Raw genomic sequence first — 20,403 nt, 5'->3', positions numbered from 1 at the left:
TGTGCAGGCTAAAGAAGCAGGTCAACTGTTTTGAAGTCCAATTCAGTTGCTTTGTATATGCGCAGAACCATCAGCCGGAGCTGCCTGGAATCCAGTTCACTACCAAATCTTCCTGCCAGAAAGACCAAGCCAGGAAACTACAACATTAGATTCTTTGGAGTTACAGTCAAATTGGGACTCATAGCTCCAAACAACCTGACTTCAGGTTATAATTTGGAAAATGGTAAACCAGAAACCGCAATTCAAATATAATGCTAATTCCCATCCCTGAACTGACGCTCGGGTTTACTTAGAACGCGCCCAACTAAGGGACAAAAATTGGAAAAGTTACATCTGTCAGTGACCAAGCTGTACGTTTTTTTTTAATTTATCAAAATAAAATATCATTTTTTATTCAACATAAAATTTGTCATAGAGTGATTTTTTAATTTTTAAACACTGTCAGAATATTACAAAATTTGAAAAGGACATAATTTATCAATTGACTTCTAATTTCTTCTAAGCTAATCTGATTTGTCGCTAAACAGAGGAAATACTGTCTGTTCCCAACTTTCATCCCAGCGTTGCTGCTTGGCCAGGCGAAGATTTCTTCGGAATAAAGCAAGTTTGCTTTCCATGGCAGGAAACTCCCAAAAAAGCATCTGCAAGGCAAAAAATTAAACATGACAAAATGAGCAGTGCGTGCTGTGCAGCATGGATAATGAACATTTGCAACCCATCTGATACGAACTTCAAGATGTGTGGACTTCAACTCCCAGAAGCCCCCAGCAAGTTGAAGTCCACGTATCCTAAAGTTCCTGAGTTTGAGAAACACTGAGCTAGCCCATCAGATGCGGAAAAATAACACTCAGAACTACTAAAACCAACACTGAAATCATACCACTAAAATATTAAGATCATGAAATTTCTTACAGTACAAAATTGTGTGATATAAATGTTAAAGAGATAAAAACTGGAAAAATAGGTGAAGATCAGAATGACTAACAGAAAGGTATAAACCCACTATATCACTAAATCTACAGGTTAAATTGTAACTAATATTACCATTGAAACTATGGGCATTATAATTTAGTGGAGTACACAACAGTGGAGTATGCTGTTGTTAGTTGCTGTCGAGTTGTTTACGACTCATGGCGACCCTACGTGTAACAGAGCGAGATGCTGTTCGGTCTTGCGCCAAATGCCTGGCTGTTCCAGTGTTTGCATCCCTTGTTGCTGTAATTGTGTCAATCCATCGCATTGAAGGCCTTCCTCTCTTCCACCGGCCCTCGACTTTACCAAACACGATGTCATTTTCAAGCAACTGGTCTTTCCTGTGCCCAAAGTATGGGAGTCTAAGCCTAGTTATCTTCACCTCTAGGGAACATTTTGGTTGTACTTCTTCTAAAACTGATTTGTTTGTTCTTCTGGCAGTCTGTGGTATTTTCAATAATCTTCGCCAACACCACAATTCAAATGCATCAATTCTTCTCCTGTCTTCCTTTTTAATGTCCAGCTTTCACAGGAATATGTGGCAATTGAGAAGACCATGGCGTGAGTCAGACACACCTTTGTTTTTAAACTGACATCTCTACTTCTGAATCTCTACTTCTGAATCTGCCATCAAAGACCTACCTAAAGTTTACTTCTGAAAACTTCAGATAGGTCTTTGATTTTCCCAGCACGATACGTCATTTGATTTCTTGGTTACTACTTCCCTTGGCACTGATCATTGATCCAAGTAGAATGAAATCATTGACGACTTCAATTGCTTCTCCATTTATTGTGACATTGTTTATTGGTCCATTTGTGATTATCTTCGTCTTCTTCACTTTCAGGTGTAGTCTGTATTGCTGACTACAATCTTTGATCTTCATCAGCAAGTACTTCAAGTCTTCTTCACTTCCAGCAAGCAAAGTTGTATCATCTGCATATCACAGGTTGTTAATGAGTCTTCCACCAATTCTGATACCCCGTTCTTCTTCATACATCCCTGCTTCTTGAATTATTTGTTCATTGTACATGTTGAATAAGTAGGGTGAAAGTATACAACCTTGCCGCACACCTTTTCCAATTTTGAACCACTCGGGTGTCACCATTTTCTGTTCTAATGACTGCCTCTTGATCCGTGTACAGGTTCCACACGAGTACAATTAAGTGCTCTGGAATTCCCATTCTTTGTAATATTAACCATAACTTGTTATGGTCCACATAGTCAAACACCTTTGCATAATCAATCAAACAGAGGTAAACATCTTTCCAATATTCTTTACATTCAGCCAAGATCCATCTGACATCAGCACTGATATCTCTCATACCGCGTCCTCTTCTAAATCCAGCTTGGACTTCGGGTAGTTCTCTGTTGATGTAAGGCTGCAAACGTTGTTGAATTATTTTCAGCAAAATTTTGCTAGCATGTGAAATCAATGAAATTGTTCAATAATTTCCACATTCTGTTTGATCTCCTTTCTTTGGAATGGGTATGGATACGGATCTCTTCCAGTCAGCTGGCCAGGTCGTTGTCTTCCAAATTCCTTGACGTAGAAGAGTAAGTGCTTCCACTGCTCCATCTGATCGGTACTGAAGGAAGAAGTTTAGGCTGTGCTGAAGGCATTGGCGAAAAACAAGGCTCCAGGAATTGACGGATTACCAACTGAGATATTTCAGCAGTCAGAAGCAGTGGAGTACAAATGTCACTCTATGAAAAGTAATAGTAAAACCAGCATGTCTAAACAACTAGAGATAAATCAACAGGAATACCATTTAATAATAAATTATATGGCCATGGCCTTCATATATCTAAGAGCAATTAGGGCTATAAATAAATGAATCACTTTACAACCATCAGGAGTATGGCAGAACAAAATAAACACCTAAAGCTACAATCACCAATAATTACTGACCATTACACACAGATTTAAATGCAACTTCAATTAAATTTCTTTAAATGCAACACTTAAAGAAATAAAATTACATTTATCATCTAGTAAGCAGTGCCAATAAAACCTATCAGAGGGCCCTGGTGTCTGTGTGTGATATAAAATAAATGCATTTCTATAATTCCTAACTATGGTATATTACATAGCTATATCAATACCACCTGGGGGTGAACAGCAAATTTTAACTGACCTTCTGTGCCTGAAATCTGTTGTTTTAAGATTAATTTATCTCAACCTGGCCCCCGTGGCAAAAATAGCACCACAGGAAAAGCCAAAGTCATTCAATTTTCTTAGTATAGCATTTTTTCCCCAGGAATTAAATTTAGATGGGCGATTCAAGGGGATTACAGGCAGACCTCATTTAGCGACCACATTGGGACTGGTAGCTCCGTTGTTAAGTGAAGCAGCCATTAAGTGGGAAATCGCTTTCCTTTTCCCCACTCGCCCCACCTTTGGAATGCTTAACCCCTGGTGGGGCTGGCATAGCCAGCTCAAAATTGACAAGACTAATCCTCTTTTGTTAGCCTCCTAACCACTCCTCTGAATATTTAAAGGTTTCGATCAATCCCAGATTCAGTTTTGGAGGTTTAGAAAAGGTTGGGATCTTGACCTCAGCAAAAGTTGAGTAAAAGGAGTGCAGCAAAACTCTTTGAAGGGCAACAGGGTCGAGGAGAAAATTGCTGGATCATTGGCATACACAACAATATTGATATGCCTTTGGGCTAGCTTAAGAGGATGGAAAGTGATATTGCTTAGATGAGGCCCCAGAGAATTTATATGATGATTAAATACACATCCTTGTCTAACTCCTCTCCTTACAGGTATTTAGTAACACGTCCTTGATTGCTACACCTGACTTTCAATCTTAAATTCTCATGAATTTTAAATCTCAAAAGCAGCGATCTATCGAGGAGTTTTCAAGTCTGGACCACAGATTAGGTCTAGAGATTATATCAAGTGCAAATTTAAAATCAACAAAAGCTGCAGAAAGGGATGAGCCAGGTCTAGGAGTATCTGGCATCTTAGTCTGCAAAGCTTAAGACTTCCTGAACCAGCAGTTAAGATAATGAAAACAAAATTATTTTTTCCAAATGGGACTTTGGAAGAAATGAGATCTGTGCCTCTCCGAAATTGGTCCACACATCAGCACCATAACAATGACAAGATGATTATCAAGGAACTGCTAATAGAAGAAAACTACAGTCAGGGCTAGATTTCCATTCTCACATTCAAAGGAGGTGCAGAAGAACTGCAGAAGGTGGTAACTCAAGCCCCAAAGTCCCCAAATCAGTAAGTATGTCAATGACCCAAACAGCACTATCAAGAACGAATTTGAGAAGCATTCTCAGACCTTCAGCTGTTCCACCAGTTCACACGAGTCCCTGAATATCAAGCCATTCACCTCATGTTTCACAAGCTCGTGCAAACTGCAAAGTAAAAGCAGTGTAGAAAAAGATCTCATTAGTAGGCTGGAAAGGGGAGGAAATCAGTTTACACTATTAAAGGCCATTCTGAATCAAAAGGGTGAGTCTGTATGTGTGCAAAGTAGTCTGCTCCTGACTTTTGCCTGCGTCCGCGCAGCAACTGATCCCCATTATCTCTGAACATGGAGGCTCCACTCAGCTCTCAACAGAACCACCACCAATCAGATTTTCCCAGGCTTGGGGCCTTCCAATGCAGTTTGGAACTATAATCCCCAGAATTTGGGGAAGTTAAATCAAAGCATCAGTGGAAGGCACCGGGCTGGGGAAGGCGTTCAGAAGGCATTTTGTTTATGTCTTGTTTTCAAAACATTCTATTCACTGGGAGGGGGAAAGGGGGGGGGGAAGCTTTAAGATCCACGTGCAAGTGGCCCTTACCACTGGAAGTGCACTGCGCACACGGGCAAGCAGCAGCCAAACATATCCACCACTTTCATAGGCAAATCTAAACCGCTGGAGGACTTATGAAGACAAACACCTAAATCGGCTGAGCCTGTAAAAGAAACGGAAGTTCAACAGAAATCGCTGAAATACCTGAAGCAGCCTTCCCCTGAATGTTAGTACAATCCCATCGGAGAAAAATAAAAATTTCCTTGCCGAGCAACAGGGCATAGTCTTCTGCTTCCAGCCAGGGGGTGCAAATCTGGATATGCTTGAAGTGCAGAGCCGCCATCAGTTTGTTGTAATGCTCCTTCAGCGGTCCTTTGCCTTTTGTAAGGGAAACACGCATGCAAAGAAATGCTGTTTATTTTATTTATGTATTTAATTTGTCCCCGCCCATCTCCCCCCATCTGGGGGCTCTGGGCGGTTTACAATAAAACAATCGATTAAAATAACAAACAGGCAATATAAATAGAATATGTAAATATAAAATTACTCTTAATACAAAATGTCATAAACATTTCCTTTGGTGAACTCTTCATGTTTGACTGTATCGATGTGCTACACAGTTCAATATGAACGACGTGGGCTACTTTCAAGACAGATACTTCACTGAATATCTCTCTGAATTCTTAAGAACTTTTCCAGTGAAGGCAGTGCATTAGAAGCTCTGCCATTGTTGAAGGCATTGAGGAGTCTGGCAAGGAAGTATCTCTGAAACGATGACCCAGTGGGTCACGGGTTGTCTAGCGAACCACAAAAGATGCTACCTGTGATCACACACACAAGCGAAGGAAGTTTTGCTCCACCACTGACACAGCGCTCATACTCTGCAGAAAAAAACAGAACAAAGGGTGTGGAATTACTGACATAGGCTACAAAGGGCAACTCCCCTGTTCAAGCAAGCCCAGAATTTCAAAACCTGGACTGGACTACAGTAAGATTTCAAAGGGAATAAGCTCAGTTTGGTACAGTAGATCCCCTAGGATTTCTTGCAGAGGAACGAAAAGAGGAAAAAGAAAGAGAAAAGAGCATTGATGCAGCATCCCATAAGCAGGGCTGGTTCTAGGGCACCAAATTTTTAGGGGGGGGGCCTAAAATTGAGAACACTTCCAGAATATACAATACAGGCAGTCCTCATTTAACAACTACAATAGGGACTGGAAAATTGGTTGTTAAGCAGTGCCATCGTTAAGTGAATCACCATGTGACTGGACCTGATTTTATGACCATTTTTATGATGGTCATTAAGTGAATCACGGGTTGTTAAGTGAATTGCCCTGTTTGTTAAGTGGATCCAGCTTCCCCAATGGATGTTTTTTGCCAGAAACCGGCAAAAAAAGGTCGCAAATCATGATCACGTGACCACAGGACACTGCAACTGGTCATAAACGCGAGCTGGCTGCCAAGTGCCCAAATTACAATCCCGTGACCGCGGGGGTGGTGCGGCGGTTTGCGACAGTTGTGAGTAAAGCATAAAGCGCTTTTTCCGAGGCCATCGTAACTTCAGACCATTGTTAAACAAACAGTTATTAAGTGAGGACTGCCTGTATGAGGATAAAATCTGATCATCTTTCCCTGTTGCTTTAGAACATTTTCCTTCTACCCTTTTCAAAAACACTCACAGTCGGTCGAGTGGTAGTGAACAGCACGCTCACCAGACGTTGCAAGTCACAAAGAAGAAATTATTATTACAGCCATGAACCTCGTATTACCGAAGCAAGACAAAGGTCTGATAGGAGGATACTGAGCAAGCTTATTGAAGTTATACTCAGAAAGGCGGCTAACGGTGCACTCTGTGTGCCAGCGCACCCACTCGAGGGTTAAATATAATTTTGCCAAATTACTGCCCTATGACAACAACGGGCGCTGATATAATTAAAATAATTTACGGTAAATAGGGTGAAAGTGTCCAAGAAAAGAAAAAGATTGTCCGGGACTGAAAATAAAGCAGTAAAGCTCAAAAACTTGAAGAAAACGAAGAAACAAGAGGGCACCTTTTTGAAAGTCTAACAAAATTGGAAGAGGCGGCAAGCCACAGGGGCGCCGGAACACGACTCTGCCTAGGGCGCCAAAATGTCTAGAGACGGCCCTGCCATAACTGAGCTACAAATGCTTCACGCCCAATAACTGATGCATAAGAGTATCTCGCTCCACAGATAGGCAAAGCATGTTTTGAGATAACTCAAACCGTACTGGGGGCTTGGAACAAATGGCCCAATCTATCTCCCTAGGAAAGGTTCCTTCCATTTCCATCCAGGTGGCAGAAAACAAAGCAAAACAAAGCAGGAGAAGTCTGTGGTACCACATTTTATTAAAAATTAAATTAATTTTAAAATATTTTTTAAAATAAGTTAAACATGAAGTTAAAAAGATGGGCCAGACGCCTAACTGCTTCCCTTGGCGGAAGTACCTTGTGCATTTTTCTATCGGGTTGCAGACGGACTGCCAGCCCTAGTTCCCTGCAAGAAAAACGTGCCCTGGACCGGTTATCGATACTTTTTCTATTGCCTGACCAAACCAAATGTTTTTCCCCTTGTGGGGTTGACTGGAAGGGGCAAACACATTCCAGATGGCAAGGACAACGGCATTTACCTGAGCAAAGCCCCTGGGTATTCAATCCAGGGTTCACAGATCTTCAGCCCAGCAAATAACTTAAAGAGGATATTTAGTGTCCATGGTCTCCTGCTGGACCAGGATGACCTCACCGCCCACTGCTGATCTGATCTCTTCCACGCAGAGCAGTGAAGAAATCACTGGCTGATTCACAGTGGAGATGGCTGGCTTGTAAGAAAGTCTAAAAGCTCACCTTTTAAAACATTTAACAGGATGGAAAAATCTTCATCCTCTAGAAGAAGAAAAGACAGGAATTTATTATACTAACTATCACGGCTATATGTTCAGTTTTATCTTGCTGGCTGAAAATGTTGGGAGTGCTGGTCCCAAAACATATGGAGATTACCAATTGGAGAAGGTTGATCTATACATATCTTAAGAGCAATTGGGTGGTGTCCAATTTTAGGTATGGGGTCCAAGGAAGAACATCCAAATTCACGTCCCATCAAATGGTAATGTTCTAAATATAATTGATTCCAACAAAAAACCTGCCATCTTATATCCGCTTAGAGAAAATGGCCAGCTCTGTTAACAAACCTTTTATGAGCCATAAGGTAAAAATCACATTCAATTTTGATGAGGCAATCTGGTATTTGAGGACATTTACATCAGCCTGGAAATTCAAAGCACTCTCGATTCTCATCTTTAGATAGGGATTAAAATCCAGCAAGCAGAGTTGTTGCTTTTTGAGGGTGGGGAGGGATGTGTGCGAGAGAGGAACTGTTGTGTTGTGGATTGTCAGTTCAGAACAATTCAGGACGGCAAGTCAGCCATGGACCAGGTCACACAGTATTAACAACGTAAAAAAAATCTTTAAATATTTGTGGACAACACAGCTAACCAGCCTCAGCAATGACTATATGAACTCTATGATTAAGTGTCTATTTGATTATTTTATTTGCATGCCAACTAAGTTTAGAGAGGATGGCAGGCAATCATAAAGCTGATTTTTAATTCCTTTTACCACAGATAGCAGAATAGTCCAGAATTAACTCAAAGTTCTCAGCTGAATGCACAGACTCTCTCAAAGATTACATCCAGAGTCATACCCTGTCCTAATCCACAGTGAAGTGGGTTTGGTTTGGTTTGGTTCAAGCCTAGCATGCTCTGCAAACCCAGCTAAGTGTGCTTTATTTAACTAAGCCTGGCTTAGTTCAATGATAAGATATAGAGTTAAGACCTGTCCAACTGGTGCTGCTAATCAGGAGAGCTGGTCGGCCTGGGCGGTGTGTGGCACTTCCACTGATGACATCGAATTGTGTAAAGGCAGATCTTTCAACATTATCTTCCTGGAAGGATTCCACTCTGAGAACAAGAGAAAAGAGGTGCCTTTGAGGACGGTTCAGAGCAGATAGCCACACAGACATGCACATGGGCACAAAACACCCACCCCTCAGGAAAAGATAATGAGGAAACACACCCCTTCCACAAAGCAACCTTAACCCATTTGTTGAATTAACCCATCCAGGGGGTTCAGATAATACAATGACCCATCACGCAACCAAACCGGCTGGGTTCATGCAACACACTCAGCCACACGCATAAAAATAAAACCCCACCCACGATTAACACTAATACAATAGCTTGTTCTGTTAACACAACTATTTGGCGCTTCCCTGACTGGGCAGTTATGTGTTGCACTGGATGCTCTGTATTTTGGCAAAAGGGATGTGTTCCCATTGCTACCCAGTCTCAGTCCTGTACGAAAGGAAGACAACCACTTACCTGCGCACACAGGCTTGCTGCTAAAGCAAGCACACATCTAAGAACCTAGCAATACAAGAGTCAGCTAAACTTTATCACTGTCATGGGCCATCCTAAAAATATTAAAAGCACACAGAATATAGGGGAGGACACGATGAAGTCATCTTCCATACTGCAACAGCCGAACAAAACTTTGCCACCTTAGGGAGCTAAATGGGAAAACCAAGAGGAGCCTGGGAGCACCTTTTCAGGCTAACACATTTTATTAAAAAGCATAATTCGTTAGTCTGGAAGGGCACTCCCAGACCCCTCCTGATTTTTGGCCACTGTAGACTAATACAGCTACAATGGCCATCTGAGAGCTGGTGTTTCAAACCTATTAATTTGTTAATGGAGGGGATACCAGGCAGAGATGAATGTCCATAGAGAAAGGAGGACACAAGCTCTTGATCCAATAGCACTGGCACTGAATGGGCATCATCTGTCCACAGCAGATTTTTCTTGAATTTCCTTTGTAAAATGGGCTACAGTTGAAGTCCTTCTAGAGAGCCAGGTTGGTGTCGTGGTGAAGGCACCAGGCCAGAAACCGGGAGACTGTGAGTTCTAGTCCCACCTTGGGCACGAAGCCAGCTGGGTGACCTTGGGCCAGTCCCTCCCCCTCAGCCCAAGAGCCAATCAGGCGTGGTATGAGAGTTCTAGTCCCGCCTTAGGCACAAAGCCAGCTGGGTGACCTTGGACCAGTCCCTCCCCCTCAGCCCAAGAGCCAATCAGGCGTGGTATGAGAGTTCTAGTCCCACCTTGGGCACGAAGCCAGCTGGGTGACCTTGGACCAGTCCCTCCCCCTCAGCCCAAGAGCCAATCAGGCGTGGTATGAGAGTTCTAGTCCCGCCTTAGGCACAAAGCCAGCTGGGTGACCTTGGACCAGTCCCTCCCCCTCAGCCCAAGAGCCAATCAGGTGTGGTATGAGAGTTCTAGTCCCGCCTTAGGCACGAAGCCAGCTGGGTGACCTTGGACCAGTCCCTCCCCCTCAGCCCAAGAGCCAATCAGGCGTGGTATGAGAGTTCTAGTCCCGTCTTAGGCATGAAGCCAGCTGGGTGACCTTGGGCCAGTCACTCCCTCTCAGCCCTAGGAAGGAGGCAATGGCAAACCACTTCCGAAAAACCTTGCCAAGAAAACTGCAGGGACTACTCTAGGCAGTGCCAGGAGTCAAGACTGACTTGAAGACAACAAAACAAAGAAACAAACCACACACACCTTCTGAATTTAGGAACTGTTCATGGTTTAAGTATTGGGCCAGTTTTAAATTTACAATGCAAGTATGTCTCCTGTGTCCAGGACCCACTGCCTGACCACAAGCTTGGCCCTCTTGTGTCCCAGCCTCAGTACCACTTCACTGGAGAAACCATAAGAGTTTGCTTTCTCGGCCGGTGATTTTTTTCCCAGATGGAGTTTTTAAAAAAATCAGCTAGTATTAAGACGACCAATCCAAACTGTCAAAAGGATAACTTCAGCCAAAGTTATGCAAAGCTGGTTAGTCAAAGCCCACTTTCAACTCTGGGGACACCTCCTTCCTCTCCGAGCGCCACATTTGAAGAAAACGTAACTGGCAATATACAGTACTTTGCAGAAAGTGGACTGCACATTCTCCAATGCAGTCTTACTGTTCTAGGAGCCGAACTGACCCCCATATAATAATATACCACCTGCTTAGGCTGCAAAGCATTTTAACACAACAAGTATAAATTGCACATTTCTGGTCAAGTAAAAATATTTTATAGCCAAGGCAATGTTTTTAGCATTTTAGATTACATAGTCCAGAGGGGCATTCTATCTCCCTGTTTGGAAAAACGTACCCCAGTATTAAAAGGTTTTATTTGCTCTGGTGTGTGGCCTTTCATTGCCAAGCCTGGATTCTGGAGGATCTGCAAAATGTAAGAATCTTAGCCAGATTGTAGTTAATCTCCAAGGAAACCCCAAAGCATTTTTTCTGCCTATGGCATCAGGGACAATATTACCGTATCATCAGTGTTAACAGTGATAACTGCCTGTTTGTGAGCCCTGGAGTTGATGAGCAGGATTGCTAAGGTGCAAAACCAGTGAATTTATGTAACAGAGGGAAAGTGTAGCTGCCATTGCATAGCCCTCTCTAAGAATTCTACACCAGGGATTTCTTCTGTGAGATGACTTTAAGTCGTACACCTGCCTTCTAGCCATGAACCTTCATAGCCTCTAAAGAGTAGAAATAACAGTTGTCAACAGAGGAGCATTTACATTTATTCCACAGCCTTTCTCTTGACACTGAATCAAATGCAGATCTAAAGTCAATACATACAGCTTCCAATGAAGAGCAGAATTTGGTAGCATACTTTTTCACTAAGCGTAATACGTAAGCATTACAACACTAAACCCCATCCACCACAATTGAATGTGCACATTAGTAAAAAGGCACAATACTCTGAAGCAGAGAGTTTTCACATTAGGCCCATGTTTTATTTATGAGCATGCAAAACAAACACATTTCAACTCACGCTTTAAAAGGGGCGTAGTCTTTTGAGAGCCTGATAAACAATTTGTGCTGTTCGCTCAGGGGTGTTTCCTTAAAGAAAGACGCCGGCTTGTCGTAGAGGGTTATTGCTCTGGAATGCAATAGATTTAATGGTCAAATAATACCAATAAAAAAAAGACAATAATAAGGTAATAAAAAGGATAATTTCAAGCTATCAAAAGTGTAAAATATGTAAAATGAGATAGGTTAGCTCAGAGATTTCTGGGCAAGAAGGTATATATTGCGAAAGAGCTAAATAGTGCCCAAGCATTCATCATATTTGCAAGCTGACATATCTGAATGTTTATTTATTACTTGACTCCCTGACTCCCAATGGCCTGACTCCCAATGGCTCCAAGCGGTTTGTAGAGGACCCTAAACATATATTTGGGGATGCAAGATCACAGAGACTGGACAGAGATGTAGGCCCTTAACAAATATCCAGAATCAAGTATTTGTACACAGTATGATACTGTTCTCAATTACCACTTACATTGATTTATACACTTTCTTAAAATAAAAATAATACTCAGAACTTTTGACTATGGTACTAAGACAAAAAAATACAACAATGCCATAAAGAAATTCATAAACATATCTGATCTACTTGAAAGAGTTCACAGATCATAAATTTACATCTGTTTGCCAGGTTGCCTGGCTGAAAAAAATATTAGTAATTCTAGAGAGCAAAAATAACTCCACTCCTTTGAGGTATAATGTGAAAAAGTTTACGCCTACAAGATATGGAACCTTCTTGGGAGTTGATGGGTCTCCTTAAATGTTTATAGATCAAACCATTTATTATAAGAAGATAGTGATGAAAATGGCTTACATTTTGAGAAGTATTTTTAAAAATGGCATACATTTTGAGAAGTATTTTAAAAAAATAGATACAAAATATCCCCTGTAATAAATAGGATCGGACGGGTCTGTAACATTGTCATAACCAAGGAAAAACAGCCAAGTGAATTCCAAATAATTTTAAACTACTGAAGTACCTGATATTACAGTTCACCTGAAGATCCTTTTTCATTGCGTTGGTCACACAAATATTATAGTTGGACAAGCAGCCAAATAATTCTTCATACCTAAAAGAAAGTTTCACTTGTGACTGAAACTAATAGCTTCGCTCAGATGTTTGAACAGAAATAGAGTTTCCCCCCACAGCTTGTTAAAAAAAATGAAATAGAAATTAAAGCAAATGTACAGGCCTCCAAATGTTAAGTGTCGATCTTTGATTTCATTTCTCAATCCTTTTAAAACAGAGAAATATCACATGTGTCCATAATCTTCTTGTATCCTGCACCACTGAATATTATCATTTAAAATATTGTTATTAATAATAATAATAATTCCTCATAACCCAGAAATGTACACTTTTTAGAGGAAAGAAGAGTGCACAGGCAAAAATTCTAACCTACCAATAATGGTTGTGTCTGAATGTGGAATACAGGAAGTGAAGCACACTTATGTTGATATTTAGCCTTACGTGGCCTTGGAGCTGTGCAAACTTCAAAAATAGTTTGGAAAAAGCACTTTGGGCTTCTCGCAAGCAAAATGTTCCTTCACTGTTGATTAAAGCAGAGCCCTCTTTTCATTTATTATTTTGACTCTGAGACAAGGTTTAATATTTTGGGACATCCTTATTTTTTTTAACTACATACCTATCACTTGGAAGTCGGCATCTGGACAAAGGAAATGCAACTTTTTTATAAGTAAGGTAAAGGTTTCCCTTGACATTAAGTCCAGTCGTGTCCGACTCTAGGGGGCGGTGCTCATCTCCGTTTCAAAGCCGAAGAGCCGGCGTTTGTCCGAAGACACTTCCTCCGTGGTCATGTGGCCGGCATGACTACACGGAACGCCGTTACCTGCCCGCCGAAGCGGTGCCTATTAATCGACTCACATTGGCATGTTTTCGAACTGCTAGGTTGGCAGGAGCTGGGACTAGCAACGGGAGCTCACCCCGTCACGCTGATTCGAACCACCGACCTTCTGATCAGCAAGCTCAGCAGTTTAACCCACAGCGCCACTGCGTCCCTTTATTTTTTATAAGTAGTCCTTAACTTATTACCACAATTGGGACTGGAACTTTGGTCACTAAGCGATGTGGCTGTTAAGTGAGGCACCATGTGATGGTGCCCAATTCTATGACCTTTTTTGCTGCGGTCATTAAGCGAATCACATGGTCATCAAGCAAATTATGTGATCGTTAAGTGAATCCAGCATCCTCCATTGATTTTGCTTGTTGGAAGCCAGCAGGGAAGGTCGCAAATGGCGATCACATGACCCCAGGACACTGCAACCATTGTAAATACATGCCAGTTGCCAAGCACCCGAATTTTGATCACATGACCGTGGCGATACTGCAACAGCAGTAAGGGCGAGAACCAGTTGTAAGTCACTTTTCTCAGTGCTGTCGTAATTTTGAACGGTCACTAAACAAATGGTCGTAAGTCAAGGACTACCTGTACTGCTAAGGGATTTCTCCTTTCAAGCTAAATAGATATCCCCAGTTACTCAGTGAATTGAAGATCTGAGGTTGTTTGTAGCTTATGAACTAACTGCTTACAGATGAAAATTATGTATGGATGATATAATGAAACACGATAATCTTTTACTGAAAATATGTAATTCTTCTATATCTATATTTAATTCTGCTGCAGTTGTTTTCCTTCCTCTTTCTTTTTCTACTGTTTCAAAATTTTTTCTCTCTCTGTCCTTTTCCCCTTTTTCTCTCTTGTAAAATAAATACAGAAAAATTGTGTTTAAAAACAAAACAGTCCTGTCTTTTTCCAGGCTTCCCTGAAAACTGGGCAACAGTTGTGGCTGGCTTAGGAGCTGTACTAACTTTAACTGAGTTGACTTCTTGATGCCACAGTATGTTTTTTTCAGGCTCCTGCAGAAACCTGAAAAAAAAAGAGGGCAGCTTTAATCAATAGCAAAGAGAAGCAATGCCCATGCAAGCCACTTCTTGTAAATTATTCTCAAAGCAAGTGCAGCCCTTTTAATTAGATCAGAAGTCATCCTTTTCAGATACCAAAATACATGCTGTTATGAATGTGGAAGCAACTTTCAGAAAAGTACTCAGGTGTAAGCATGCAGCAATACACTTTGTGAAACTTTTAGTCCTGGAAATACAAATACCATTCAGGCAGAGTAAACAGCTTTCGGTAACACTTTGTTCTCTTAGGGAGAACAGAAGAAACAAGCCATGGAAAGGTGGCTTTTATACCTTTTTGCAAAAACACAAGTCCATCATCACCTCCTAAACAAGTGTTTTAAAACCCCAGTGGGGCTTGACGGAACAGGGAACAGACCTACCTGAGTAGTCCTTGACTTACGACCACAATTGGGACCGGAACTTCCATTGCTAAGCGATGCGTTCATTAAGTGAGTCACGCCCACTTTTATGACCTTTTTTGCGATGGTCATTAAGCAAATCATGTGGTTGTTAAGTGAATCTGGTTTCCCCCACTGACTTTGTTTGTCAGAAGACAGCTGGGAAGGTCACAAATGGTGATCACATGGCCCCGGGACAATGCAACCACTGTAAATACATGCCAGTTGCCCAGCGCATGAATTTTGATCATATGACCACAGGGACGCTGTGATGGTCATAAGCGCAAGGACCGGTTGTAAGTCACTTTTTTCAATGCCATTGTAACTTCGAACGGTCGCTAAACGAATGGTCGTAAGTCAAGAGCTACCTGTATTTTGTGGTGTTCTGAAAAGAAATCAGAATTAATTGGACAACTTTGCAATGGACAACCGTACCCCATAAATATCAAAAGTCTTGAACGAACCATTTAGCCATCCGGACTATAGGATGCCTTTTTCCGTGAGTCAGGCCCATTAGAGTGTACCCATAATTATGCCAATCAATAATTAGCTTGCTGTTTCGCAGTAGGCAAAACACCCAGCTGACCGCAATGCTGGGTAAACCGGGAGGATTCTGGTTATGGGGAAAAGAAGAGAGTATGTTTCAAAACAGTCCCAGGAATAACATCAATTACTTTCTAGTGTCTCTACCCACATACCACCTCCTTATGAGAGTCATTTCTTTCCAGAATACCAACTCAACACCAGCTAAGTCACCCTTTCCCCACCCACCCCCACACCTCTACCTCAGGGCCTTATCCCAGGTGAGTCTCCTACAACCAGTCTAATATTCCTGAACTACAATTCCCAGCAGCCCTAGCCATCGTGGCCAAAGGCCTGATTTAGTCACTGCAACCTGGAAAACTGCAAGTTCCCAATCCCTTTCTTTGATATCCCCCATCACTTCCACGTGAGTCCTCTGTGTCCTCTCTTCTGCTCACAAACTTTAAATTATAAACTCCTAAGAGCAGGAAGGACAGCAATAAATAAATAAATTGCATTCATAGGTTGTGTGAGTTATTCTTGCGATATCCAACTCTCTCTCCACTCGAATTCCATTGCCGCCACATTCATAGCATGTTCTGTTAGTAAAAAGGCAGCCCATATAAGGAAGAGAATTTTAGAACATCCACACCTGCATCTTTTGATACATTATTCCAATATTCAAATGAAAACTAAGTGCTTCTCAGCTCCCTCCACTGCTTTTAAAAAGCTGGACCGAAGGTGTGGTTTAAATAGAGCTAGGAGGCAAGATTGCGTTAAAACCTGGAAGTGTAAATACCTGGAGAAGCACATAGCCTGGTGTGGCAATCCTTAGCAATGTGTACAGCAACTGGAAACTCTGCACAATCACTTTTATCATATACTGGAAAAACTTGGGCCCAACTGCAAAGGAAAAGAAACTCTTGTCAAAGGTTGATGCTAAGAAACTTTTTAGAGTTGAAAAGCATTAAGAATACCAGCCTCCCAAAATGCAGAGTCTGGGACATGCGGAGTCTGAGCAGCACATGATGCTCAAATGCAGAGGAGTTCTCAAACTTAAATTTTCTCCTTAAAATTGAACAATGGGGTGTATGCAAAACATTCTACCACAGAACGATCTGAGACTCAAATGGGCTGTCCCTGGTGCTCTGAAACTGACCGGAAGACACCACAGCCAGTTCAAGTCTTTGGATAATTCTGGGCAATTTCCGTCCAGTCTAACTAGAGAAGAAGGTTGCGGAGAAGGTGGTTGAGCTTCAGCTCCAGAGGATCCAGGAGGTGGCGGATTATCTGAACTTATTTCAGTCAGGTTTCAGGCCAGGTTACAGTCTGGAGATGGCACTGGTTGTACTTGCTGATGACCGGTGGCATCTGGGATGGAGTCCTGTCCATCCTTGAACTCCTGTATATCTCAGCAGCTTTCGATGCCATCAATCACAGTATCCTTCTAGACCAGCTGCAAAATATGGGAGTGGAGGGCACCATTTTGTGGTGGTTGTTCTTTCTTTGTGGCCAGTTTCATTCAGCGTTAACAAGGGGGAGATACTGAAACTATAAAGCCCTTGGGCCTGGTTGTTTGAGGGACTGCCTGTCTCCAGTAGTTCCTTCCTATCCTGTGAGATCAGGCAGAACGGACACACTTTGGGTCCCATCAATCAGTGTCATAATGTGGGACCCAGGAAGCGTGCCTTTTCTGCCCTCCAAAACGACATACCCCAAGATCCAGATGGCTCCCACCCTGATGATGTTCAGGACACTATTAAAGACCTAGAGATTCTCCCAAGCTTTGCAGCAGAAAGAAGACTGGGCCCATTGGATGGATTTTCTTTGGTAATATGTTGTTTTGGCCACTCATGATTTTTTTTTCTTTTGTAACTTTTTTTTTTACTTTTTAATTGTAAGCCAGCCAGAGTACTTGGGAGTCAGGTGACCTATAAACTGTATAGGTAAAGGTTTCCCTTGACATTAAGTCCAGTCGTGTCTGACTCTAGGGGGCGGTGCTCATCTCCGTTTCAAAGCCAAAGAGCCGGCGTTTGTCCGTAGACACTTCCGTGGTCATGTGGCCGGCATGACTACACGGAACGCTGTTACCTGCCCGCCAAAGCAGTACCTATTAATTGACTCACGTTGGCATGTTTTCGAACTGCTAAGTTGGCAGGAGCTGGGACTAGCAACGGGAGCTCACCCCGTCATGCGGATTCGAACCGCCGACCTTCCAATCTAAAAAGAATAATTTACAGAGCATTCTGAACAGCCTGTTTCAGGTCAGTATGTGCCACAGAAGAATGTTTTCATACTTCTATTGAACTTCTGTGTAAGGAAAAATTAACTGGAGAGGAGATAAAGACTGAGAAAGGGCCATACAAATCCCAGCATGGTTTGAGTAATGATTCCTTGTTTTTATGCCACTTCTCCCTTGCTGGACTTGCCAAAAATAGCAAGGAAGGAGCCAGTGGAGGGAGAGAAAAGACTGATAAACAAAAGAAAGATTATTCAGATCTCTGCAACATTTCTGTACAAATACACCTGGCCTGACTTTTCTATGACATCAGATTTATGACTGATAGTGCATATATGTTCCATGAAACAATGCAACATTCATCCTACCTTGCCAAATTTTGAGCTCTGTAAGGGGAACAATCTCAATGTTTCCATTGCTTATGATCTCACTGTGGGGTTTTGTGCCTGGAAGAAAAGCAAATAGTTTTAGGAGATTTCATCCAATATAAAAGCAACACCATGCCAAGATACAGACATTAAGGAGAACACACAGGGACTCTGAGACAGTCAATTAACTTTAAAAAAATGTATAAAAACTTCTCCAGCCTCCATAGCTAACAAATAATTGTAATATTAAGAGTTGGAATGAGTCACTAGACTATTGAGTTCAACCTTTTCAGTGTAGGAATCCAAGTTAAAGCTTCCATAGATGGCTGGGCAGCTTTTGAGATGAAGGGTGGCCTTCCAGCTACTTTAGTCAAGGGTCCCACTGTTCACCTGCTCTTAAAGTTTTTTCTCACATTCAACAAGAATTGGTTTCTCAACACCATTATTTCTATATGTTATTTTTATGGTTTTCATACTGTTACTTCGTATAGTTTTTTTTTAAATTGTCGTAAGCCACCCAGAGTCATGTATTTGAGATGGGTGGTCATCTAAATTGAAATGATTGATCTGTGCCCTACATGATCTTCCTTGTATCAGGTATTTTATTCACCCAAAAGGAAGGAAGGAGAGCCGAAGACTTCTGTTGTAACGTATTCTCGTGAAACCATCAACCAGTCGAAGGGCAAAAGCAATTACGCTTCTCTTCACAATCCAAATGGGGCAGGTTATTTTAAAAAATGAATCCCAAATTACTTCCTGGAACTAATTTCTTTTTTATTAAGCTTGGCTAGAATTTACACAGAAGCTTTTCAGAAATAGCTTGGCCCCTCCTCCTGTTGGCCTGGTTTTGAGATGGCAGCAACAGGTCCAGTTCAAAAGAAAACATATCATAAAGGATGCAGGACCATACCCAGAGGAGATGGCGGGGGGGAGGTAAAATAATAATAAGTAATCTTAAGAAAGCTGGCTCTTCTTCCCTTGTTTTTGCCAGCCGGTGCGTTTTGCATACCAATCAATTACTTCTGCTTATTTTGGCTGTCTCATGCTCCCCACCACAAAAACACCTTAACATTATCAATCAATGGCTGATAGTTGTTACTTCTGCAAATTTAAAGACCCCCAGTGCAACCCCAACAAGGATATTGCAGCATCAGTTACGCTGGCAGTGGGCAAAATCTTTTCAGTTATTAGATCTGAACCCTAGTGAAGGGCAAGAAAAGAACAAGAGCCAGAAATCCGAAAAAAAGCATGCAAAGCCCTGAAAATGGAAACCCTAAAATCACACATAAGTCGTATCCCAAATCTGCAGTGTTGCTTCCCCAGCAAGAATGCAGAAGCCTTGTCCAATTTGGAACCCTCCGGGAGAACACTACAATCTCCATCCTCCGCAGCACATCCAAAGATAATGGACTTCGAGATTCCCACTCCCCCACTGGAGGGCGCCAGGTTGGGGTTGAACCCTGGCGGGCCCTTCCGTCGCCGCTGAACCACAACTCCCAGCATCCCTCGCGCACGGCCGCCCTGGCCGGGGCTGCTGGGAGCTGTAGTCGGGCAGGTCATCCCCGCTCCGGCTTCGGAGTCAAGGCTCTGTGAGAGAAGGGGCGGCCTCTGGGCCCCGGCCCGCCGTCTCTGGGGGTTGGGGGGGCAAGATTCACCCGCGTAGCCGATGAAAGCGACGCGGCGGCCGCGCCGGGCCAGCGACAGAGCGTGGTACTGCATGCGGGGGCTGCGGCCCAGGTCGCCCACCACCAGCACGGCCACGCGGCTCGCGGCGTCGGCAGGCCGCTTCGGTTGCCGGAACGACCACCAGGCCCCCAGCGCCCCCATCAGCAGCAGCAGCGCCGTCCCCCAAAACCACCAATCCCCGGCCTCCATCTTGGGGGAGGAGGCGAGAGGCCCCGCGGAGCGGCCCCGGGTGCGCCGCGAGGCACGGCGGGACGGCGCCTCCCTGCCGGCCGGGCAGACCAACTGCAGGCGGCGGCGCCGCCGGGATGGGATTGCAGAGCAAGCTGAAATGGGAGACCGTGTCTTCTCGGCCTTTTTCTCAATGCAAAGTGGAAAATGCAAAAGGAAAAAAAGATGGTCATCGCAAGCAATGCCTTCTCCTGGAGAGGGAGCATTCTAGAGATCGATGGGTTACTCCACTTTGAGGGGGTTGCTGCGAGTGGGTGGGGGCAGAAGCTTGATTTGCATTCCCATCAATTCAGTTGGTGTTTCTCAACCTTGACCATGTTAAAAGGTGTGGACTTTGGGGTGAGGGGGGATGCCACAACAATAGCAATAATTTATT

General features: G+C 42.9%; 1 protein-coding gene across 1 annotated transcript; it reads right to left on the bottom strand.

Moving 5' to 3' along the window:
- Positions 1–473: 473 nt before the first annotated feature.
- Positions 474–19,989, bottom strand: ALG1 (ALG1 chitobiosyldiphosphodolichol beta-mannosyltransferase). The gene is made up of 13 exons (XM_063314796.1): positions 19,769–19,989; positions 18,114–18,191; positions 16,306–16,409; positions 15,449–15,597; positions 12,644–12,733; positions 11,629–11,736; positions 8,577–8,701; positions 7,590–7,628; positions 5,551–5,610; positions 4,997–5,107; positions 4,778–4,892; positions 4,270–4,345; positions 474–641 (listed from the first exon to the last, which is right to left on the bottom strand). The coding sequence occupies exons 1-13, from the start codon at positions 19,986–19,988 to the stop codon at positions 504–506; spliced, it is 1,413 nt and encodes a 470-aa protein (XP_063170866.1). The 5' UTR covers position 19,989; the 3' UTR covers positions 474–503.
- Positions 19,990–20,403: the final 414 nt, after the last annotated feature.

This window comes from Candoia aspera, chromosome 14 (genome assembly GCF_035149785.1).
Source record: "Candoia aspera isolate rCanAsp1 chromosome 14, rCanAsp1.hap2, whole genome shotgun sequence".
Classification (NCBI taxonomy): Eukaryota; Metazoa; Chordata; class Lepidosauria; order Squamata; family Boidae; genus Candoia; species Candoia aspera.
This window is presented reverse-complemented; position numbering and strand designations above follow the sequence as displayed.